This window comes from Nomia melanderi, chromosome 1, assembly GCF_051020985.1.
Source record: "Nomia melanderi isolate GNS246 chromosome 1, iyNomMela1, whole genome shotgun sequence".
Taxonomy (NCBI): domain Eukaryota; kingdom Metazoa; phylum Arthropoda; class Insecta; order Hymenoptera; family Halictidae; genus Nomia; species Nomia melanderi.
This window is the reverse complement of record NC_134999.1, coordinates 28966195-28992378: the sequence shown is the minus strand read 5'-3', so window position 1 is coordinate 28992378 and position 26184 is coordinate 28966195. Positions and strand designations below refer to the sequence as shown.

The window sequence follows — 26184 nt, the reverse complement described above, 5'->3', positions numbered from 1 at the left end:
CCTTCTGGTAATAAGATCAATGAAACTAATATTTGAAAAGTTATCGGTTTTAACTGTAGTAATATTGTATTTGAAATGTAACTTTAAACATGGTGTTTTAAGTAACATTTGAAAAATGTTTAATTATAATTGTAACGGCACTTAAAGTATGATTTTAAATGTCGCATTTAAATGAATAAATGAATAATTTCTGTTTAAATACGTAAACAATTTATTTATCTTTTCTTATGGATAATTGCGCAACGATTCGAAGTTCCATACATCTAGTGATTCTCGAAAATCAAGAAAATTACAAATTTGTAATTTTCGAAGAAATATTGTAGACATAAATACTTTGTCTTTTAATACTATGTTGGCAAAAGCTAAATGCATCAATGAATATATCGATCCCATTAATGTAAAGATTTATTTTTAAATGACTATTATTATTTCTTGCTATGATTAACCATAACTAACGATAAATATATTTTTACAAAGTACAAGAAGTGCTTTAGTATGTTGTAACAGCTACGTTTGGAAATAAGATGATACATCAGAGTACCAAATTATTTTTAATACTAAAATTCGACAGACGAACATTAAAGGAAATAAATCGAATTTATAATACAATACACTAACACAAAGACATACTACATAAATCCACATAGAGAACCACCGTAGTGAAATGTATAGGCAAGATTTTTCTGAGGAAACGAATTTTACGTATATTTTTCATTTTTTCCCTTAAAACGAGAGTTCGTAGACAAAAAATTGTTTATTTTAATCGTACGTCAACTTCATTGAAGATTAATATTGAAAATCGTTTGTGTGAATAATATATTAAAAATTCGTGGTTTTCTAATATTATTGTTAAATGTTAAATGTTTCAAATGTAACGTTAAAGTGAATCCGCTTCATTATGCAATAATTATTACTATATACATTTTCTTCTATTTCGCAAGGGAAGAAATATTTATGAGATGCTTTATCATATATCTCAAGCTAAAACTCCTCTGTTTAAAGTGGGCTACGATTATCATTATCTCATAAAACATAGTCAAGTCCTCTTAACCCTCTTAGCCCTTCAAAGAAGCTCAATCAGTTCCTTAGTGTAATATTCTCTTCAGTCTTCTACATAGAGCTTAATTAATTCACGACCTCTTCTTCTATTAATATACAATAATATTCTTTATCATATACGCAATCTCTACATCTTTACCCCTGTACCATAAGAATACAATTAGCTTCAATAAAATCGAAATCAAAGCCGACAATCGAAAGACAGTGTAATAATTGCTTAATCATTCTCTTGTTAATCACCATATTTTAATACATTAATATCTTAACATATTAAACAACGTAATATAAAACGTTCTTCCTTTGTCAGAATCATCATATTAGTTACTTTCCTTAAAAAATCGCAAATACTTACAGCATAAATAAAAATATCATTAAATTTTAAACATTGCACAAGGTGTTTTTACAATCAGTTACTACACTCAGACATAGAGTAAATCTACATGAAAAAGTGAATCGAAAGTACAGAATAAAATTTTCCTATAGAAGACTTCATCTCCGAGATAAACGGTTTATATCGGAATAAGTGGAAATAGTAAGTCATGATCAGACAGTTCAGGCGATTCCTACTGCGTACACGCGTCGATTTCAAAGGTGATTATCTTGAAAGTAAATTACCATAAATAATGTTATTTTGCGTTTCTCATTCAATTTTTCATATAGAATAATTTTATTCCCGATAACATCACGATTTTGGAAACACCTTGTGCAACATGCTCTATCAATCCGTCAATTAAATACTATTTTACCCATTAATTTTCATGTATTCATAGGCTGTTCGAGGAAAACGAAGAATTGTTAAATATGTTCACACAATTTCGCGAATTGAAGACGAAAGAACAACAAACCAATAGCATGGAATTGGCGGAGCACGCAGGGAAAGTTATGTCTGCCATCGAAGACGGTATCAAAGCCCTTGACGATATGGACGCCTTCTTGACCTGTCTTCACCAAGTCGGAGCCACGCACACAAAGATTCCTGGCTTCGATCCACAATATTTTTGGGTGAGTATCTGGAAAAGTATCTTCGCCTTTATGTTGACAAAACGGTGAAACAATTTACCGTATCGTTTGTGATGAAAACGAATTCTATTAAATTAATTGGGAGTCCAGGTAAAAAGAATTTTCGAAAAATGTCACGCACAAGTTTAATTTGTTGATGTAATCTGTACATACTTCAGATCAACACTATATCATCTTCCATTGGAGTAATTAATTTAGAATATAAATTTAATGAAACGTAAACAATTTCTTAATAGAAAAATGTCGACAATATCTCACCTCTTTTGACGCAAATATTATTTTATATAGATTCGAAGCGTTAAAGATATTTTATTAAAAGTATTGAAGATTAATTAATAGCTACTATACTAACCATACATGAAGTAATATGCTGCGTTTTCTAAGTTATACACTTACATATTAGATGTATTTCAATTTTTAAACTATGTACAATCTGTTGATATTCTTTCAAAGCAGAGGAAGATGTACGAAAATTATAATTTCTTGGAACTCGTACCTTCTGATTTAACAATAAAGAATTTATTTATACAAAGAATGTAACAAAATGCTTATTCTGTACTGATCAAGAGCTTTTGAGATAGGCAATTAATTACTATTATTACGTTCCATTAGCAACAACACAGTACCAAATATCATCACAAATGTTTAGACTACTTTTTATATATAATAAATCTATATCGAAAACAATAAGATAACGAAACTTAGATAAGTAATGCAATGGATTCTATGAAATAGGATTACAAGTACAATAGATCAGTTTAGGCATAGAAATCTCCAATGTTATTAAAATCGATGATTAGCGTTTCGAGTATTTATAGCATAAAAATGAAAACACATGGGTTCGCTAATAGGCACGCGAATATTCCATTAAATCGCTTGAGTGTTGTGAGGTTCATGTTTGGCCGATCGTGAGACGCGTTTATCCGGAGTGTAACCCGCAAATGAACCCCTTAACTGCGGAGGCCGTCTATCGTTTTCACGATTGACTGACACTTCAAAACTCTTCGTGATCGAGAACCGAGGAACAATGTAAGGGCGCAAAATAAGTGACATACCGACAGAAATTTGAACTTTTACATCCTTCGATACATTTTCACGTAAAGCTTTTCAATGGGTCGCTCTTGTCCTCCTGATAAAAATAAACTCAAACACGACGTCGATCTGAGTATTTTTAATTAAACATGACTGAAATTACTGTTAACCCTTTGCACTCCAAAGGCGCCTCTCAGTCATCAATTGATTTGTCACAGCAAAATCGTAAAGTTTGATATTTAATATGAAACTTTGTGTAGTGCATCAATATGTGAAATATTGAAATAAAATAGTTTTGGTCCTCAATTTATGTGTGATTTCTCAAGTTAGTTTCAGAAAATGTCGTTTGTATCTTTAGAAAATGTTGAGTATTTCCAGGGAAAGACTTCTGCAGTACGAAGGATTAATAGTAACACATTACGCATATTTATTAATTATAATAAACAATTTGTATCGAGAATCAGAGATATAGAGAGATTGAAAATAGTTATGTCAGTTTCGATTCTTGAAACAGTCATCGATATTATATCGATTCTGAAACGGTTTTATAACTGTTATTTTTCGGTTCTTCATTTCGATTCTCCATAACTGTTTCAGTCAAAATTGATATATAACAATTTCAAGCAGTTATTTTCGAAATCTTTTCAATCCCTGAACATATATCAAAGCTACAACACCACCTACGCAGGGACACTTTCCAAAAGTCGTCACGAACTTAATTCTCTTTCCAGAAAATAGAGAAGCCGTTCCTAGAGGCCGTGGAGCGAACGTTGGAGGACCGATACTCCGAGAACGTGGAGAGCATCTACAAACTAACAATCAAATTCATTATCGAAACACTGATAGAGGGCTTCAACAAGGCAAAAAAGGACAAAGCACAAATCGACAGCAGTAAATCCGAGTCGTCTGTGTCATGAGGAGCCGCAAAAACTTTATTGTTCGGACAAGACAGTTCCTGATCGGTCCAGCCTTTCAGGACTCCGTTCCCGATAGACGGGATCGGTCCTACCGACAAGAACGACTCGACCATTCGATCGCGCGATCGTTCGTTCATTAAAAAGTCTCTTCGTTTCTACATGGCGTGCAATGTAAGCTGCGTGAACGGACATTTGACAGGTCGCAAGACGAAAGACGAATTATAATAATACATAATGTATTCGTGTCGAATAACGTTCTTTTTTACAAAAGCGCGGAACGACGCTTCGTCGGTGGTTTAGATTTGAAATCTTTTTCCTTCGAGCGGGTCTCGGTTATGGGAAATTATACAGGAAAAAGTGACTATGATTGCTGTATCACACACTTGACCGTTTCGCCCCGCGCCGGGCGGCGAAGCGGATCGTGAGCTCTGTTGACGGTCAAAGACGACAAATAGTGCGGCGTCGCTACGATTACAGTATTCCTTCGAAAAATCTCTAATAATTCCGTCCGAATCTCCGGTCGACGATTTCGGGGGCGGTGAGACTATTATAATGGTTTTAATTGGTATTATATGGTATCGTTTGAATGGCATTATACTATTATAAAACTATTATAATGGCAACATTGGCGAAACTTTTTTTTGGGACACCATTTTTCTTTAATTTTTCTTATATATATATTGGTGGCACTCGATGAATAAAGACTAAATTTTGAGTTTCAGGTTTAGAAATTTATTAGCTTATAGATTATACGTATATAAAGTTAATTAACAAATACACATATATGAACCACTCATTAGTTAAATCGGTTAACTCCATAAAACAAAAAGTAGAGGAAACTGATGCTGTACATTGATTTTGAAAGTTTCCCGTTAAATAGAAAATTAAATAATTATTATAGAACGTATTTTTCTTCATTATTACCGGTGTTGTTTTAATCTAAAGAATATGTAAAATGTATAAAATAGTATATCTTTGAAGTGATTGTTATTATTGTTGCAAGTTTTGCGTGGCCAATGAAGTAGGCAGCACTGGTTCAGATGATGTTGCACCAGTTTATTTTCAAAAGAGAAAATTGTTCAAAATGTTGACCTTGATAATATATTTCAAAAGCATCAAAATCGATGTTGTCTATACCATTGTACACGCATATTTGTTAATTAACTTTATATATGTATAACTTGTGAACTAATGAATCCCTAAACCCGAAACTTAAAATTTAATCTTTCTTCGTCAAGTACTGTCGATACATGCGAAAAATGTTTGAAAACAAAATGGTGCCTCGAAGTAAAGTTTAACCGAAAGATTTTTTACAGGAATCCCAGCTCTTACGATAATGATAGAAAATTAGACAGCCAAAAGCGAGCGAAATAGAGACGAACACGTCGGACAGTTCCTGAGACTTCGAAGAGACGCGAAACGTCGTGTCAGTGTGTCATGCGAAAACATTCGATGTTTCTGACTATATTTTGATAAAACGATCATGGAGGAATTAGTAAGATTTTCGTAGAGAAAACGAGACCAAACGCCATGATATTTGGATAACGTTAAGCCATAGTTGAATACAGTAATATATATATTTTACTTCGTTCATAATTTCGTAAATACCGATTGAACAGTGGCTATAGATTATATCATTATAGTATCACGTGACCGGTGTGAAGAAAATAAGAAGAGTTTCATAGAATGGAACTCGACTGTTTTGGTTTTCAAAAATCTTACTATTTACTCGTTTCATTGAAATATAGTTTAGTATAATCATTTTTTATTGGGAATACAAAATATTTGAAGAGTTTGATATATTGTGTCGTGAGACATTGAAAGATTTGTGAGACAATTTTATTCTGAATCTGTTGGTTCGATATATTTCCCGTTAATATTTGTGATAATGTTATTCAATTTTTATTATAGAAGAATTGTATTACCATTTAAAGTGATTACTTTCTTCGAATCTCGAATACGATTATGTCTTTACTCAATGGCGAATACATTTGAGACATTCGAAGGCAGAAGGTTAGAGATTTTTTTAAAGAATACTGTATAATCACTTTCTACTGATTAATGAACATCTTTGTAGAATCATGTCCACCATTTGCCATATGTGTAATCTTAAATCATCCTCCTGATAATTTGTTCGAAACAAGAAGTACTCACCACAGGCAAGGTACAGGGGAGCAAGCTAACAGAAATAAACATTTAATTTGTTACTGTCTTCATTACGATATGGATTACGAAAGCTAAACGAATAATCACAATATACAGATACTGTGAATTGTTTCAAACAACTGCCAACAATAATTATTTTACAATATTTTCATTGAACACTGCTTGTACATACTTCTGTTCATCATTTGCATTAGATACGATGCTGTCGAATGAATAACATAAGTAGGTAGAATTTCATTTTTATTGTGTACCGTTTGTTACTTTGACATTCTCAAGTACTTTTGTATGTTATTTTGTAACAGCAGTTTTCGGTTTCTTAATTAAGATCCATTAATTATCGTCATCTCGATAACATTGAAAGGATCAAGTCATTCTTTTATAATTTAAAAATATTGCGAACAGAGAGATAATTTTTTGTAGCAATGGAAACATACAAAATGTACACAGAATATAAATTACAATAAACGTAAGTATACAAATCGACTTTATAATAACAGAATGCAATTGCTGTACGTTTATTTTCAATACATCTAAATGAATGTAGAAACACTGAGAATTTTAGGAAATGTATGCCTTTCATGTAAAAAATAAGATTAAATAATAATGTACTTATACGGTAAGTCTATAAAACTTCGGATTATTTGAATGGTTTACCATTTTTTTCAGTTTTTTGCTGTTATGTATTTTGTTGTTACAACAAACAATGGTATGTTTAATTAATAATATATTTATAGAGATTGTAATGTGCCATCCTCATCTCAAATGTACAGTTCTGCCTTGATATTAAATTGCCAGCGCTAATAACCAGCAAAACATCAAATTGAATAAAAACAATGTATTCAAGGATTGTGCAAAATGGAGTTACAGGTCGCCATTATATGTCCCATTTCGAAATAATACCTCGTGCCTCCATTCTATTTTGAAGCAGAGACATTAAAATTATTAGCAGCATTCTTAATTAATTTTACTATTCATAACCATTGTCATTTTGCCTCTTTACTACTATCTACTTAACGAAATTAATTTGTTTTCTATTCGTCTGAGAAAAATTATTGTTTTTTATATATTCTGGAAATAACTCCTTTATATGTGTTTCAAATTCCTATTGACGTAAAAATAATATTTGCTGTCTATCTCACTATTTCATAAAATTCTGCAATGAAAATTTCTTAATTTTACTTTTTATAATAATCTTTTTATATTATATTTTGAAATGTTAATACGACATAAAAAATTTACGTCTTGATAAGAAAGCATCCTTGAAAAAATCACTTGAACTATGAAGAACCTATGAACTTAAATCTAGAGAGTAAGTAAACAATATAGGTACAACATTTTATATTCACACGAATCACAAATCTATGTTTATTATTATTTTAAATTATCAGTCGTTTTTAATCTCCTCGAAAACATTTTACTTTATTAGATCATATTTAATATCAATTCTGAAAATTAAGAATGTTACTACATCACATACTGTCACAAGAAGATTTTCAAAAATATTCTCTCTGCTTCGAAACAGAAATGATTAGGATTCTGATAACTATTAACGAACTATGGTTATTTTCAAGAAAATGTAATTTATTCTGTAACGCATAAAAGCTTAGAACAACTTGTGAAACATGTAAAATAGCGAAGTAACTTAGTTCAGCGTCGACAGAATCATTGTTATACACGAAACCAAAAATTAATTATTAATGAAAAATAATCAGATGTAGTAAAAGCAAGGGAAAATAAATTTTCTTATAGAAAAATTCACAATTAACAATAAAAACGTAATCAAATTCCATCGATTAAATGGAGATATATGAATTAATACAACTGTGACGAATTGACATAGCTGAAAATTATTGTAACAATGAGATAGCAGATTGAACCTTACCTTGAATTTATTAAATTTAACACAATGTTGTCACGATAACAAAAATAATATTGTAGACCAAGGAATATAATATATTGGGAAAAATATGAAATTGTCTAAAGCGACATGTCCGAAGTATTAAATAGCACTCTGACATAACATATCAAAGATGTTAATGCAGCACTGTCATTCAACTTGTCGAAACTGCAATGTTCAATGCTTTCTCGAACTAATTCCTAGAGGCCACTCATAAATAAGTCAATGTTCAAAAATAACAATACCTAAAATATCGGAAAATCAAGCAATTTAAGATGAAATCGCTGATACTCGGAGTTAACTCAATTTCGTTCGATCAATTTCAGATGCATTTCAGGCATTCAATACGCGCTCAATGGTTGATAGCAGAATAGCGATTACCTCGAACCATTCAATGCAGTCTGGTGTTTTTATGCATGAGATGGTTGGATTACGTAAGTCGCGTATCTAGGGCAGCTTATTGTGATCTTTATACCGAAACTAAATTATTAAATTTTGATGCATCGTTTTCTTTTTAATAGCTGATCCCAAAGCATATGAAGTGGTCTTTAACGAAAAAATTAATGCTTAACTAATTAGTAAGTTTACCGGAAAGTTCTGTCGAATAATGTCATCTCAATTTTCCAAAGATGAGTCATTCTACAGAAATGGAATCCACAATTTACCACGCTGGAAAAAGGTCATTAGCAACAATTATATTGTAAATATTAACCCTTTGCAATCGTATGTAGAAACGAAGTTTATGACTTGTTTTTAAATTTTAGACATATTTAATACAATAATAGATCTTTGTTTTACAAAAATTATTTTAATGATAAATCTTTCAATATTTTAACTTTTATTTATAATTTATAATTTTATATTTCAATTATTTTTATTTTATACAACTAAAACGGTAATAGTGTTGTGTAAAGCATATTTCTTAGGCTCGCAAAGGGTTAATAAATGTAGTGAAGATGTATTATTTTCTTTTAATTAAAAAACGAGCAGGACTATCTAGTAGACCTAATTGTTTCGTTCCATGAAATTGTATAGTTTACAAAATGACTTAACATGTTCACGCCGGCGTGTACCACCGGTGGTACACAGCTAATTTATAACATTAAAGGAAACCAATGTTAATAAGTAAATTATTTATCAAATTGCTTATTAAAATTTACCCAAAATTAGCAACTGTAGTCAGAAAACTATAAACGTGACAAAAGAATGCACTTTAACATTATTTTTGCAACTATTGTTCTTATTATGATCTATGATTGAACACATAGAAACATATCCCAACGTGAATGTGTTAGACATACCGACGTTGCATTTGTTTGTCGCGGACGACGTGAACTATAATAATTAAAAGTTCAATATTCGTTAGAAGGTGTGTGTGTGCCACTATGTGTACAGGTTCTCCCACAAAAATCGGTGTGCAGGTATCGCTGTATCTGCCACGACCATACACTCGACGTTAATTCGTGTGTTGCGAAGCGTTTCAAAGTTGCCTCGTTGCAAGGGAGCAATATTGGAAAGTGCCGCAACAGCTAACAAAGAAATCGATAACCTGTATTCTCACAAAGTACAGAATCCATTAGGCCGCTTACAAGCGTGACAGGATGCAATAGCACGTATGCGAAGAAGATTATTAATAAGAAGGACATTGATTTCTCAGTGAGTGCAGTGTTTATTGGAGGCAAATCCGTACAAATGATTTCATGTCCGCCAAATGACAAACAGAATTATCGACAAAGATTTACGTACAAGTAAACAAATTCTACTCAGAAATGGACCAATTCATATATTGGAAATTCTAGTGGTGGTCAAAAGAAAATGTATGTTTCAATCGAATTTAAAGGAGTGCGCATGAAAATTAGACTTGCGAACCTCATATGTACAGGGTGGGACAATAATTTTTATTATTTTAATTAGATATTTTATTTGTGGAAGTATAGCAAACTTTAAAAGACGATATGAAAATGCGTTGAGGAATAAAACTATTGAAATCTCTGAATACTCTATATAGAAAACAATTACTGCTTGCACATTATAATATTTTCGATGTTATCCAATTTTTGCAAATAAAGTTTTATTTATTAAGACAGACTGTAATCAACAGGAAATATTTGTTTTCCAATATAATTACAGAATATTTTCAGCTATAATTTTAATTTTAATTTTAATCTGATCTTTAGTTATATTTTCAATTTGGAATGACCACCTGCAATTAGACACTCTGTATACAATAGAGCCCGCATAATGGTCGCATTTTTAACTGGGTTACTATATTTCCATTTGTTGAAATTAATTTTACAGAATCAGAAAATAAACTTACAGAAACTTAAGGTAAATCATTTAATGTTTCCTAAACTATTTCTTCACCAATTCAAAATTGAGATGCAGTTTAAGAAAATGGAAAAAGAAAGTAGTTAATAAAATTTTGAATTTGCGACCATTAAGCGTGCAACATTGTAAATGATGAAGAAGCTGATAGCAATATTAATTTCAATCATTCTTTTGACCAACACTGCTATATATACTAACTACATCTAATAATACTTTTCAAACGTATGTAAGACTACAACAATCCAATTTTAACAGATTAAAATAAATATACAAAAAATATGAACAAAAGCTGTAACGAGAACTGTTTAAAATACTTTACATGAAGTTTACGTTAATATATTATACTGTACTAGGTTCTGTATTAAAAAATCCGGCAAAATACTGCTATCAATCTGTTGTCTACCATTTAGTTGCTGGCTACTAACGCAACATTTATATGTATTTCCGCTTGATAATATCACGATCACAATGCAGTATAAAAATAAATTCTATGGAATAAGTTAATAAGTTACCTTTAAGTTACACCGTCACCTTAAGATTTGTAAAAATGATTTATAATTATATAGTTGTAAATAACAATCTGTGAATACGAGAATTAAAATGCTATTTTAAAAATAACCACATTCAAAGTGAATAGACATCAGCGAACAGTCATAGGAGAAAAAATTGAATGTTCATTAGAAACATTAAAATCGTAGAATATTTTTTTGTAAATCTTACATTATTTATTTTTGCATTATGTAAATTTCATTTGTGTATAGAAGAATTACGTAAAGGAAAATTGTGTATAATAAAATAACGATATTCCAAAATTCGTAGAATGTAATACGAAATAGGTTTCAAATTATTTTGATTTTGCGACTTCTACGAGTACCAAATAATAAATTCGTTACGTTACCAAGAAACAACTAAAAGATACTTATGAAATTCATCGATCAGATAATTATCCACACACTTTTATAATGTATAATCAAAAAGATGTTACGAATGCACGTCGTCTTTGACCGTCAAAAGATAATTATATAGATTTTTACTCGTGACTAAGAAAGAAAATATGCGATCGTTAGGGTCTATCCCTTTGCGCAATGTCAATTTCCTAGGAGGTTCTTACAATGTAGGACCCCTTTGTTTCTGTATCTTCCTCGCCGTATGTATCTATCTTCGTTTCTCTCTGAGGTCAATTTCATTGAATTGCTCGTCGATGAGGATGCCAAATCACTGTCGATTAAAAGAATTCTAATTTCCGTCTGCAGATGATCACAATGAACCCGTAGAATCATGCGTTCACCCCGATTCGTATTGAACTTTATGTTTATAAAATACAAATGAAAGATAACTGGGAACAGTTACATATGTTTTCATCTAAATGTTAATTCAAATTATCGTGGACACTGTAACATATAATATTGTTTGGTAAACTATTGTGCGAACTGCCTCGTAACTTACTGATAAAGGAGGATACTAGAAATGGCTATTTATTTAGAAACTGAAAATTTATGCAATATATTTCATAACACCTATTACAAAGCAAGAAACGATAGGAATATTTATCCAAAATATGATGACAAGGATGTAAAAATTCATTCAAATAAGAGATAACAATTTAATTGAAGAGGCAATTTTTTAACCTATTCTCGTAAGAAATATACATAACGCAGGATAATTATTTTACCTACATTTTGATTGATCTGATGTAAGCATAAATAAGCATTATAAAGAAAATTTAATCGTTATCCATGTTATTATTTATATATTCAAACTTATCATATTAAAGACGTTGGATCTGTTTCGTATTATAGCATACACACAGTTTCGTTCTCCGCATTGAATTTAATTATGAACATTTGTGGGTATTTCATTGCAACAATATACTAGCAATAATACAAATGTGTCAGACAGGCCTAGTTTCCAGGTGAAAAATGTAAGAACGATAAATGTATAACACGGTTCATTGTAAAATGAAAGTTATTTATCCTTGATCAATGAGCATAGAGAACGACAAACATATTACCTCAGAGAGAAAGTACGTGTTCAATGATAAGGGAGAAAATGAATATGTAACGTGTCTTTCGCATTATACACGATCGTTTCACTGCAAACACATAGATCATTTCTATTTACATAGTAGCGTACAATTGGCAGAAGGAAACTCATGGATGAAGTATACTCACGTAACCTGAAGGTAACTTCTCGTATTTTTAATATATGTAATCACTTCGCATTGTACGAAGCTCATCAAAGTTTGAAATACGACAGATCGATCATAGATCATAACCGATGCGTTTACAATCGTGTACAATGTGAACAGACACTTCTTAACCAGAAGTAAGATTGATCGACAAGTTAGGTAAAAATACAGCGCCTTCGCAGTTCGACAAAGTACGTTAGAAAAAACTTTCACGCACATGGAACAACTACATTCATTTTCCATACGTTTCCCTTTGTTAAAACATTTTTTACTCGTTGAAATAATAAAACTGTAACAAGAAAGGACGCTAAAGATAAAGAAGCTACGTATTCGAAGCGTGCGACGTTCTCGAAACAATATTTTTAACACTAAAACTACCAAGTAGTCAAATTGACTTTTTAAAATTTTTTCTATAGAAACTCTAAGAGTACATCTATTGAGATTTCTATTAATTTACAGTTCTGTTTGCGTATTCCTGAACCAATTGCTTTGGTAATTTCTTAGAGAAACGTGTTATTTTTCCAATAATTACGAATAGAAGAAATTAAGATCATTTTGACCTGTCTGGTAGTTCTATTGTTAATGTAGATCATTCTTTGTGGAAATCTGTAATCCAAAGACAATATTTCAAATGGTTTTAACAGTATGCCAAATGTAACATTTCGAAATGAAGAAAAAATACGAAGGTATTTCAAATGGAGATGCAAATGCATTACGAGACACGAAATTCTATTCTATTACCCTGGCCATTCTTCTATTATTCTTCACGCGCTACCAGTTTCATAAATTTACGTGAATCGTCTGCGAACAACTTGCATAGCGTAGAAATCTTTAAGAGAATTTTCACTGTTCTTTTGAAGTGTAATACAGAGGACGACACATTAAGGCGTCACGTTCAAGAAATTTCAATTTAATAACGAATCACGATGGCGCTGTAATAAATGTTGCATGAAATGAGTATTAAAAAAGAACAAAAAAAAACCTGTATGAAATCGTTGTTATACAGAATGATCGCGGATTTTTATAAAGTTTCTAGAAAGTCCGCTGAAACGTGAAATTGTGCACACAGCACATTGGATGTGTATGGTAAGGAACTATTTGCTCGACACACAATAGTTGAAATTTCCTTGGAAACATTTCTCTTCCGAAATAAACTCCTCTCTCTCTCTCTCTCTTTCTCTCTCCTTCTCACTCTGTCTCTCTCTGTCTCTCTCTCTTTCTCTCTCCTTTTCACTCTGTCTCTCTCTGTCTCTCCCCCACTCTCCTTCTCTCTCTCTCTCTCTTTCTCTCTCTCTCTTTCTCTCTCTCTCTCTCTCTCTCTCTCTCTCTCTTGCTCTCTCCTAAATCACTAATAAAATTTTTATACATTAATATACTTCCGTGACGCGAAGCTGAAATTACATATAAAAAGATCGAGTGCCTACATAATTTTCAATTTATATTTGTTTCACAAGACTTCGTAACATCGGGTCGCTGTTACAAGGTTCCTTGTTAATCTCCGTTATAGTGCTTGCTTTACGTACAAATTTACAGAGTAAAAGAATTCTTACCGTAACCGTCTCGTGTGAGACAAACCTTAGCCACGATGGGACAAAGAAAATGGAGTTTCGTATAAGAGAACAAAATGCACAAAACGTGTTGTACCTTCCTTTTGCGCAAGAAACAAATAAAAAAAAAAGATGAAGAACCTATTTAATCGAAAGTTTCCACCGAACACAGAAAGCACACGAGAAATATATGTACATTGTATACATTAATTTATAGTATACTTTACAATTATGCGAACGTTGCATTATCTGTCTGTTTGTTCTACACAGGCCAAATGTATTATTATATCCGATGGAATATTACATTCGAAAATGTATACGTATATGTATATGTATATATTAAAAGAAAGAAATATATATATATATATACATATATAAAAATTACAAAAGTGTTTTTATCCCCTTTAATATATTTTATCGACGTCTGTTTGGTGAATTGTAGTCGATTAATAATAACCGTAACACTATTCCTTGTTGTAGGTTAAGTATGTCATACCTTATACGTTAAATATTCATGAAATTCAAGAGATTTCTTTTCGTCACTATTAGCAATGGAACACTGAAACTTTTTACTTCTATGACTCTATATTCAGAAAATAAAAATATCTTACGTCGTATAAAAAGCAAAGGCGAGAGGGCAAAGTGTAGCAAGTAGTATTCTAAAACTTCATTTTAATTGCAAATTATGAATTACAATCTTCAAATGAATATATCCGAAATTAGAGAATCTTGAAAACTGAAAAAGTGTTAAAAGAGTAAGAAAAATTAGGAAATCATCATCATAATATAATAGTTAAAACATGACTGTCGATGATTTTTAAAGTTACGGATTTCAATTTCATCCGTATTGTCCCTTTCTTCCTCAGGATTCTACTTGTATGAATATTTTATGTAATTGTTAAAAAGTATCATATAGTATGATAAAATTATATAGAATTCATAACAATGGAAGAACAAACTTTGCGTGTTTAAAAAAAAGGGCAATTTTTATGATCCAATGTATATTAAAGATGAGGGTATAATATAAAGTAACAGTTTTATTTCATTTAATATACAGTACATTCATATGGATGTTATGATCGCCTTAAAATTAATTTACGCAATTATATATAACATCAAAGTAAGACGAAAATCAAGGGCGACGGAATTGCAGTTTTGAAAAAATCTGTTTGATCTATGACAATCCACTGATAGCGGCGCACGCAACTCAGGTCAGTAGTAACATTTTTTAAAATACAATTAAATAGCGTCTACTCTGAATAACAGCACAGTGTTATATATATAACAAACGATTTTGTAACCTTATTGTACAAGGTACTTTTATAACACGCTATTGGATTATACCTTTTGATATTATAGTAAACAAATTTGTATAATATTTTGCATCTCATTGTTAATAATAACGTCTTAATATACTTTTCACAAACAAATAGTAGCTTGTGTGATATTCTTGGAAATATGGAATAAGCCTGAAAAGAGTTTCGGCTATTATTGCAAGCTCGAAGACAATATTGTAATAATAATATAATAGTGAAATTTTAAAAATTTTGGGAGACCTAAAAGTTCCTTAACAAAATAATTAAACGAACAATACCCACAGAAGAACATTCTGAACGATATGTTTGCATTTTCTGAAAGTAAATAATAAAATTGAAAAATAAATGATAAATCTCTTTCAGCATAAAATCTGTTTAAATTTAATGTAATTTCATAAGTTAACACATTTCGCACGGTTAAATTAATGTCTTCCTGAATTTTTTTTTAATGTAGTCAACAAGCACCTTAAACGCGTTAAACTTATTTCATGTCTTACTAAAATGAAAGGAATTTTTATTTTCATCTGTCATCAGTTTTAAATGCACATCACATTTTTATATTTTTATAGCATTTTAACTATCCTACTTGTATTTCCAGTCAAGAAACCCGTTTAATACAAACAAAACAAACAACGTAGTTTGCTACTTAGTTTCTACTTAAAAATAATAAAAGTATTTTATATTAAAATTAACGAAGATTTACCAGGTTAGATAAACATTATTTCTCTACCAATGCCTTTGCTTCTGTACGCTGCAACCAATATATAAAACTCAATACGCAATATTTTTAATCTTGATTTTCGTCTTATATTATCATAGAGAATCATCTCTTAAAGTTTCTCCCATCCGTTGTCAATACATACAATAATATAATACAATAGCTATAGTAATATATATATAATTTTAACAATACTCCTTGAAAGACGAATTTTCAATTTTCAATTATTCAATTGCCAACTGTCGGCGCTAACACAGCCTCAACTTACAAAATGTTAAAGAACTTCTCAGTTTCTATTTACGTAAAGTACATTTTATTTCGAGTAGTATTGTATTTACACAAGGATAATTAAAAAAGGAAAAGGAAAAATTAATTTCTGTTTATAAAATGGAAATCGATAGGTAGCTAAGATAATGTGACGAGAGCGAAAACTTTAAAGAGATTTCATTGTAGCCAAAATCAAATGAGATAAAAATAAACATCGGGTAAAACGCCAACTACGATTTGAAGTGCGCGCTTCACAGCGTTCGAATTCGTACATAATTGGAAGCTACATAATTTTTTGAATGAATTTATTTTTAATAGCATCGCGTCATCTAAGCATTACTTTGTAACTTAAATTTTTTAACAGATATTACAAATATCCTGATTGTACGTAATATAAAGTAGGAAGTGTTAAATAACCAAAAAAATATTATTTTCGGTAATCATTATATGTATACTATGAGACATTTTTTAGCTTCAAAAAAGAATTTAATATACATACTTGTAATAAAAAATTATATGATTAGCTCATATACTTTTATGACTTAACACATATATGTAAGTACATACACTAAATTACAACAGAGAAACAAATAATATCACATATAGTAACTTTCGATAAAATTAATGCGCATGCTCTATAATAGCTCTACATCAGAGGTGTCGAATTGCCTCCCCTTATGCTAGTAACTCTTGATCAACGTTCTCCTACTACTTCTACTTTAGGAGCTACTCGAGACTGTGGTGTATATAAGTACCTATTTGAACAGTTTTATGTAGTGTTCAATACAGATAGGTGAAGGTAAGTATGGAGAGAATAACTCTCCGTGAGGGGAAAGTCACTATAGAGCTCGCGAGCTTCCAATTCGACACCCCTGTTTTACGTGTTCAGATAATCAGATACAAATGATCAGAACGGTATGAAACTTGACAGGCGTTCCTTTCGCATAAAGTACATAAAATCACTGTGCAATTAAACATATAGGTTTTTCACAGTAAGTATTTTATTGAATATTACAAAAGCAGTAATATCAATAATTACTGCATCACGTAAATAATAGATTTTTACGTATGCTTCCACTAAAATTTTTAAGTACAAGGTTCTACTTATAAAAAATACATATATTAGTCAAATACACTTTTCTACTTTACTTGAATATTATAATTAAGCTTTGTAAACATTTAGTTCATTTTATTACATTCTATTGTTAGTTGAAAAAGTTATTTAAAAGAATAAAAACAATGTACTTGAGGTTATGTTATCAAAACAAATTTTGTAAGAAATATTGCTTCAATTTTTGCTAGGTTTTAAAGATCTTTTTTGCAACACACGTAATTTATTTTATAACTTAGACAGATGCCAAGTGTGAAAGATGAATCAGAAGCAGAAGGGGAGGAAATGTCGCATGATAGTAATGAAAGTAATCAGAGTTCCGCATCATGTGACAGTAGTGCAGACCATAGCGACAGCGATGACTCCTCGGAGATGGATGAAGATGAATGTGAAAGACGACGCAATGAATGTATGGAAAACTTAGTAGATTTAGAACGACAATTTACTCTCCTTAAAGAGCAGTAAGTTATTCCCTTTAAGTGATAAATCTTAATTAAAGAAGTGGTTATTCAAATAAAACATATTTTAGTTGTACGGGCATAACATAAAGTTTAAAATAATATTACAGACTTTATCGTGAAAGAATTACTCAAGTAGATACGAAATTAGGAGAAGTTCGAATTGGAAAATCTGAAGAATATTTAATACCCTTGGAACGCTTGAAAGAAAATATGAAAACAAAAACTGAAGTAGCTGGAATACTAAAACAGTACAGGTTACAGAATATACAGAATAAATTTCTAGCAGAGGAGCAAGCTGCGTTACAAAATTTTGAAAGTGAGAAAGAATTTATCTGGGATTGCATTCATAATGATTTACAAGAAAAAATTCGAAGATTAGAAGAAGATAGAAATAATGTTGATATCCATGCTGATTTATGGCTAAATTCAACTGGTAAAAGACGTAGAAATCACACAGAAAGGAGGAGAGCAGTTTCTGTTGCTGGGCCTTATATTGTTTATATGCTTAATGATGCAGATATTCTCGAGGATTGGGCACTAATAAAGAAAAGTCTAAGCAGTCGAAAAACTGAAATAATTTAATACTATGTTTAAATATGAAAGCAGTTATGTCAAAATATTATTAGTAACATGAATGTATTGCTCTTGTTTAAATATTTAAACAATTCGTGAGCAAACATAACATTCATTTTACAATATTGATACTTTCTCTATATTTGTAATGTTTGTATAGAATATCTTTCTATACAACACTTTGATCTCAACAAAACTATTCTAAATTACAACGAAATATGTATGAAAAAATACCATGGTACAATATTTCTGCCTTTCAGTAAATAATTCAAGACCTGATAAATATTAATTATTTATAACTATCGTTATCACAATTTTCGGTTTAAAAAGTTGTACCTAGAAACAATTTCTCATCAGTAGTTTTCATCATGTAGCAAATATAATTTTCATAATATAAATTAATTTCACATATCAAGAAAACTGTTTGCATACAACTATAACTGTTTAAATAATTTAACATTCAATGTAAAATTGATTTAAAATTATTATCCGTAAAATTATTTACATTAAGTTTATTTATAAGAAATTTACTCTAGTGAATTTTTAAAGTGACAGATAGCTTTTTACTTTAAAAAGTATGTACGCCTTTTTGTTAGAAATTTATTTAGGACATTATCTTCCAAAATATATAATAATTCATTTGATTTATAATAATGTTATACCCAATGTACATGTACAAATTGTAACATAATAGTGAAATATATTTCATATTTTTGAATAAATTTAAAAAATATATTTGTTATTCATGTGGAATACATACATCTATGAGCATTATTAACACATCCGTGAATGTGAATGCTATAACATTTATTGTCATTGTGATGCAAAATGATATGGTTGCTATAACATTAAAATTTATAAGTCACTTTAATCCTCAGAGTACTAAAACAATCGCCTGTCTATTTTTGCAGCTCATTAAAATTTTTACTGTTTGCTTGTAACGTGTTAATAAGTGACTGTAAAATTGTATATTTATATAAGTAAGTATTAATAATAATTTCTATTAACCTATATAACAACTATTTATTTTTAAGGAACCACATAGATTTTAACATTACCAAAATAAACCTCAGTTTGAACAAGCTCTTAAATTTAACAGCTTTTACTATGTAAGTATATTCAAAATCGATTAAAAAAGAGCATTAACAACGTTTCTGAAGATAAAATGCCTACAAACATGAAGTTGCAAGTAATACCTAGGTGCAAATTAAGTAAATATAGTATGGGATAGAATACAGCAAGGGTGAATCTAATACCAGTTCATAATTAGTTCATAAACTAACAATGCCTGCTAACATAAAATAAATATCTACTGAATCACAGACACTTGTATAATATACAATTTCTTTTTGATGTGTCATTTTATACATGTTAATATTATATTCTACTTCTTATAGACGTTTATTTAAACGATGACAATTTATATATATTTTCCGTTGTCAACATAAACTTCGTTTTTTATTTTTAATATCTTTTCTTTTTTTTTGCGTTTATTCAAAACAACGCATTCATACACGCTACACCCAATATATGCACGCACATCCATGAAATTTACATCAATTTTAACCTACGCGTCTACATTCTTAAAATTTTTGTTCAGTGTTTTCCAACGTTTCATTTCATCATAATTTATAATAAACTAGTATTTGAAATAAAATTTTAAATTTCCATAATCAATAGCTAGTACTTATATACTAACAAACGCTCTTTCAACTAGAAAAATTTCTTCTTACAATTAGCTGTGAATCCAATTTCCGCGCTAAAATAATAGTTGTCGAAAACATGAAGAATGCAAAGTATAGAAAGTAAATCGTACTGAAACTTATCCTCAACCGGCAACGAAGATGTCATCATTACGTAACTTTCATTATTTAATCTTCAGAAATTCAAGACTATTTAAAAAACAAGATAAGTTAGTTCTTCGAAATCATATAAAGCTTTAACATTTCCGATAATAACCTACGACAGGGAACTTTAATTTTACCGCTTTTGTGATCGCACTCACACGTGAAGATATTAAAATCGATAAAGAGAGTTTGCGATTCGGGGTCAATTGTAGGACAGCACATCCATTCTGTTTCGAACACTCCGAGTGGATTGTCACGCGTTGCATTAGGTGAGCAATTTCTTTCAAATTTTGTTCAGTAATTATAAAAATTGCTTTTACAAGAATTATTTAGTGCTATAAAAGATACCAAATTTGCGTTTATAAGTTTTCGGTAGTGATTTTTTTCAGGATTATAAAACAAATGATCTTAATACGTGCTGCGAGTGTTAAGTGTCGAAATTTTACTGCAAGGTCATTATACGTGATATTTCGAGCATATCACAATTAATTTTTAAAAATGTCACACCTTTAAATAAGGCGATCATTTATTCTATTTCATATTCTTAAATATTTCCTCCAGTGACCTTGTCAAGGTCAAATACTTTTCTGTACATAAAACTTAAGTCTAATTACCGGTATTTCAAGTTTCAATCAAATATTTAAAATGTCCATTAGATAATTGTTTAGTACTAATGTTCAAGGTTCAGACAGGTTTAAATTTATTATCAGAAGATTCAACTAATTATAATGATAAATGCGAAAATTATAGTGTTCTCGTTTGTATTAAAAAATGTTTCTGTTTCAGATTTTTGATTTCTAAATACAGTACTAATAGTTATTGTGGAAAAATGCCGATTCAAAGTATTAAAGCAAGACAGATCTATGATTCCCGTGGTAACCCAACCGTAGAGGTGAGATTATGTAAAATATAATAATTTAATGTAATTATATGTTGATTAGTATCTCTATGTTGAAGCAAACGTCTATTTTAATGCAAGACCTTTTAAGATGTATTAATTACTATTATAAATATGCATGAATTTATATTTTATAATGTATGATATTTTTATATTGATAACAAAATGAAATACAGTTTTCTAATTCTTCTTGAACATAATGCCTTTTTCGTAGGTTGATCTTGTAACAGACATGGGTCTGTTCAGAGCAGCAGTTCCTTCAGGTGCATCAACTGGTGTACACGAAGCGTTAGAACTTCGAGATAACGATAAATCAAAGTATCATGGAAAATCTGTTTTTAAAGCTGTAGATAACATCAATAGTGTCATCACACCTGAATTATTGAAGGTAGATTTCAGAACTTACCATGAAATTAATTTAAATTTAATCATAGATATAAGATACAACTTCAACCATAAACAAAAAATAATTAAAAATCAGAGAAATAATAAATAGAAATCTATAATTGATAAATAGCAATATTATATTTACTATACAGGCAAATTTGGAAGTTACCCAACAAACGGACATTGATAATTTCCTATTAAAACTTGATGGTACACCAAACAAATCGAAGCTTGGTGCAAATGCTCTTTTGGGTGTTTCATTGGCAGTATGTAAAGCAGGAGCTGCTAAGAAAGGAATCCCATTGTACAAGTGAGTAAATATAATTAATACTTAACATTTAGCATTAAAATTTACAATTTTCATTCAATTAAGCAAAAATCCATAAAAATTACTATATATATCATTCAAATCATTCTTGTTTGCCATATTTATTTTTCATATTCTTTCAGATATATTGCAGAATTAGCTGGAAATCCCAACATTATTCTACCAGTTCCAGCTTTCAATGTTATTAATGGTGGTTCACATGCAGGAAATAAATTAGCAATGCAAGAATTCATGATTCTGCCTACAGGAGCAGCTAACTTCACAGAAGCAATGAAAATGGGTAGTGAAGTTTACCACCACCTTAAAGCTGGTATTAAAAAGAAGTTTGGACTTGATGCTACTGCAGTTGGTGATGAAGGTGGTTTTGCACCTAACATTTTGGAAAATAAAGAAGCTCTGAATTTAATTATTGATGCTATCAAAGTAAGTATTTTCACATCTTTTTCTTTTTAATAAAATTATTTGAATTGCTGGTACTAAACCACTGTTAATGCAATATCAATAAATATTAATGACAATTAATATAATATACATATCATATAATTAGGTTGCTGGGTATGAAGGTAAAATTAAGATTGGTATGGATGTTGCTGCATCTGAATTCCACAAGAACGGAAAGTACGATTTAGATTTCAAGAATGAAAAGTCTGATCCCAGCACATATTTGGAACCAACGGCCTTAAAGAATTTATATTTAGATTTTGTTAAAGAATTCCCAATTGTTTCGATTGAAGATCCATTTGATCAAGATGATTGGGATTCTTGGACTTCTATGACATCATCTACTCCTATTCAGATTGTTGGTGACGATCTTACTGTAACAAATCCTGAAAGGTAAATTTTCAATTGTATATAAAAATTATAATGATGAAGCAAAAAATTAAATAGGTTAAAACCTTTTTAATTCTGAAGTTTTTTGTAAGTTGTATAATTTTTTATGCCAAATATTTTCGTAGTAAATTATTTCAAAGTATTTTTTATCATGATATGGATATAATTAAAACTATTGTATATGTACATTGCAGAATTAAAACAGCTATCGAAAAGAAAGCTTGCAACTGCCTCCTGTTGAAGGTCAACCAAATAGGTACCGTTACAGAATCTATTAACGCTCATAAACTTGCGAAGAGTGCTGGATGGGGCACCATGGTGTCTCATCGTTCTGGAGAAACAGAAGACACATTCATTGCCGATCTAGTAGTTGGACTTTCGACTGGTCAAATCAAAACTGGTGCACCTTGCCGTTCAGAACGTTTGGCCAAATATAATCAGATTCTTCGTATTGAAGAAGAATTGGGGTCAGCTGCTAAGTTTGCAGGCGAAAAATTCCGTAATCCTCAGGCTTAAAACATTCTACCCTTTTTATCAATGATATAATGAGGTTCTAGTTACATTTATCGTAATACACAATGAAACCTATACTTCAATCACCATCGGAAATTTGTGAATGAAATAGAGTCAAATGATTTTATTATAATCATAGTGTGTCAAATTACAGATATTATAATAGTAGGCTCAGACATGATGACTCATTGTTAAAAATATCAGAAACTTGTATAAGTTACATCGTTAAAAACTCAAATAAACTTATTGGATTCATAATTATTTTTTGCTAATATTATTATAATTAAAAAGTTTAGTGGAGGCAATTTACCAGTGCTTTTAATAAATATCAATTATCAAGATGTATAAATATTGTAAAAACATATATTTTACACGATTTTTTTCTTCAGTATTTTCAATGTTTGGACCATAATGAACAACTTTGTGGAATTAAGTCAGGTCCATTGTTTAAACGAATAAAAGAATAGATAGGCCTGGTATCTGCGAACTTAGAAGCACAAATAGATCATGAATAAAATTTATGATTATTGTTAATTGTTACATGTATGAATGTCATTCATAATGAGGCATGTGGTAAAAGTATCCAAATAATAAGTGTCATTACAAACAAAGTTAATTGTTATTTTCATAAAACTTTAAAAGAGCAGTATAAATCCTGTTGTCACGAGTACATCTGTAAACTCAAACGTATGAATAAAGTATAAACAACCATGTGTTCATAGTAATCTATTGCAGATAATTTCTATCATAGAATTTATAATTACGATAAGTAAAGTAGTATTTCGTTTTCTGTTTCATAATTTCAATAGCTATTTCTATTAAGTTTTGGAGTTATTACATCTTAGATTTACGTTTATTTAAAAAAATTGATATCTTCTACTTCTTAATTACTACGTATTTTATCAGAAATTGTAAAGAAACTTTGGCTATAATAGTTACTGCAGAATATTATTATTATAAAGGTATAAATATTATGGCTGCAGTAAAATCTTTGAATCAAGGACATTTTTGACCGAATTATCTTGCTATAATTTTTTTACGTTTAAAATTATGATTATGAAAGAATAACATAAAACTACTAATCAGATTTCAGTGTCTTTACTAAAATGATAGAGAAAGACGACGTTTTAAGTTTTATTAATCTAAACACTACAACGTTCAAACGTTGGCAAATATTATTTGTCTAGAATTTCCATCGGATATATATTTGTAAACAAAAAGTATATTCATAAATATTCATTGTTAATGCATAATTTCTGCAAAAGACCGCTACTTTTTCGATTTAAATGAAATATATACATACGAAAATTAATTATTAAACGATATGAATCGTAAAGCGTAAAGATCGATTATGCAATCAATAGTTTTAAAGATAATTGTCCAATACAAGACAATATGAATATAAAGAAATTTAAATACGTGTTGGTTCGACTAGTCACACCGAACGAAATACCGGTTTCTTGTAGGATAGGGAAGTGAATCTCTTAAAAAATTACGAATAAAGAAGCTGAAATTATTTAAGAAAAATGATGAGGCTGTTAACACATTAATGCACTAACCTATGTCTTGATACTATTTGATATGAACATGGCAAAACAAAAAATTAGAAAAAGAATAGATAATTGCACCTGATGGGCTAAGTGATCGTTGCTAACATATAAACACGCAGAATGTGAGTGTAAAATCTTAGTCGATTATTCAACAAGCTGACCAATACGTGATGTACAAAAAAATTTGCAGTGAGGCGAGACATGAATACAAATACCAATCTAATTTTAACCTGAAAAAATAATTATTAATATTAGAAATATAGTGTCTTATCGGTGTTAGTATGGACATTTTAGATAATATTACATTTATTAATAAAATATAAGAAAATATTTCTTTTTTCATATGTCAATATGAACTTTCCGTTACCGAAGCTCAAAGTTTAAGCTATCATATGTTTCAAATGCTCGTTCTTTTGAAATATACATTTTTGTCTTCTTTTCTGTCAATTTGATACGGGGTGATAAAAGAAACATCAATAACTTTTAAAATAGATAGTACTCATCAAATACTGTCAAAATTTTAATAAACAACGGTAAAAAAATGATATTTTTAGCAATATTGCAGTATGTAAAATAATAGTGAACACTTTTTGCTATCATTACATTGAATTCTACATATTGCATAGAGATTACAAGAAGTCCTTTGGGAAGAATGAAGGTCTGAGTGGCCAGAATAGAAGAGGCACGGCTTTCCTCGCACGGACAGCCGATTCTGGGCGTACTATTTATTGTCGAGAGTGAATGAGATGTGCCGAGAGCAAGAAAGAGAATACAACATAACGACGAACCTCGAAACATTGGCGTACTCTCAGCTCTTTTACTTTTAACACTCAATCAGCTGATCGACTGCATGTACACATTTACCTAATGCGGACTAGTCTTTGTATTTAAAAGAAAGTTAATAGTGTTTTACTAAAATACTTATAACGGGTTCAATATACAACAGATTTAAATGATTCTATTTTTACATTTTGCTATATAACATGTATAATAATTTCATACATTATACAGCGCCTTCAGTACGCACAAATAAAAACATGTATAATAATTTTTACCTTTAATAATAATTTTGCATGGGGATGAGACTGTGGTTTCGCTAGTAACAGTTCATTGACAGCAACGAAGAACAAATAAAAAGACACTGACAATAGTTAACAAATACCAAATAATGGGTAACAAGGTCGTAGGATTGAACAACACTACGATAAACTAAAAAAAGTGGTAGAAGCC

General features: G+C 30.2%; 3 protein-coding genes across 5 annotated transcripts in view; all 3 read left to right on the top strand.

Moving 5' to 3' along the window:
* LOC116428532 (globin-1) overlaps positions 1-15729 on the top strand; it is a 48685-nt gene extending 32956 nt beyond the window's left edge. For both annotated transcript variants that reach the window (XM_031980256.2, XM_031980255.2), the window contains exons 3-4: positions 1830-2061; positions 3843-15729. In XM_031980256.2, the coding sequence (XP_031836116.1) occupies positions 1830-2061; positions 3843-4028 (418 nt within the window). In that variant the 3' untranslated portion in view covers positions 4029-15729. The remainder of the gene's footprint in view (positions 1-1829; positions 2062-3842) is intronic.
* Positions 15730-17162: 1433 nt separating this feature from the next.
* On the top strand, positions 17163-20623 carry Brms1 (breast cancer metastasis-suppressor 1-like protein). The gene is made up of 4 exons (XM_031980411.2): positions 17163-17447; positions 17806-18027; positions 18135-19580; positions 19635-20623. The coding sequence occupies exons 2-3, from the start codon at positions 17810-17812 to the stop codon at positions 18607-18609; spliced, it is 693 nt and encodes a 230-aa protein (XP_031836271.1). The 5' UTR covers positions 17163-17447; positions 17806-17809; the 3' UTR covers positions 18610-19580; positions 19635-20623.
* On the top strand, positions 20481-24129 carry LOC116428585 (enolase). Of its 2 annotated transcripts, none has more exons than XM_031980381.2 (7): positions 20481-20716; positions 21234-21339; positions 21560-21733; positions 21885-22042; positions 22183-22483; positions 22608-22894; positions 23086-24129. In XM_031980381.2, the coding sequence occupies exons 2-7, from the start codon at positions 21277-21279 to the stop codon at positions 23405-23407; spliced, it is 1305 nt and encodes a 434-aa protein (XP_031836241.1). In that variant the 5' UTR covers positions 20481-20716; positions 21234-21276; the 3' UTR covers positions 23408-24129. The 2 variants fall into 2 exon arrangements, with proteins under 2 accessions (XP_031836241.1, XP_031836240.1); XM_031980380.2 differs by lacking the exon at positions 20481-20716 and adding an exon at positions 20740-20899.
* Positions 24130-26184: the final 2055 nt, after the last annotated feature.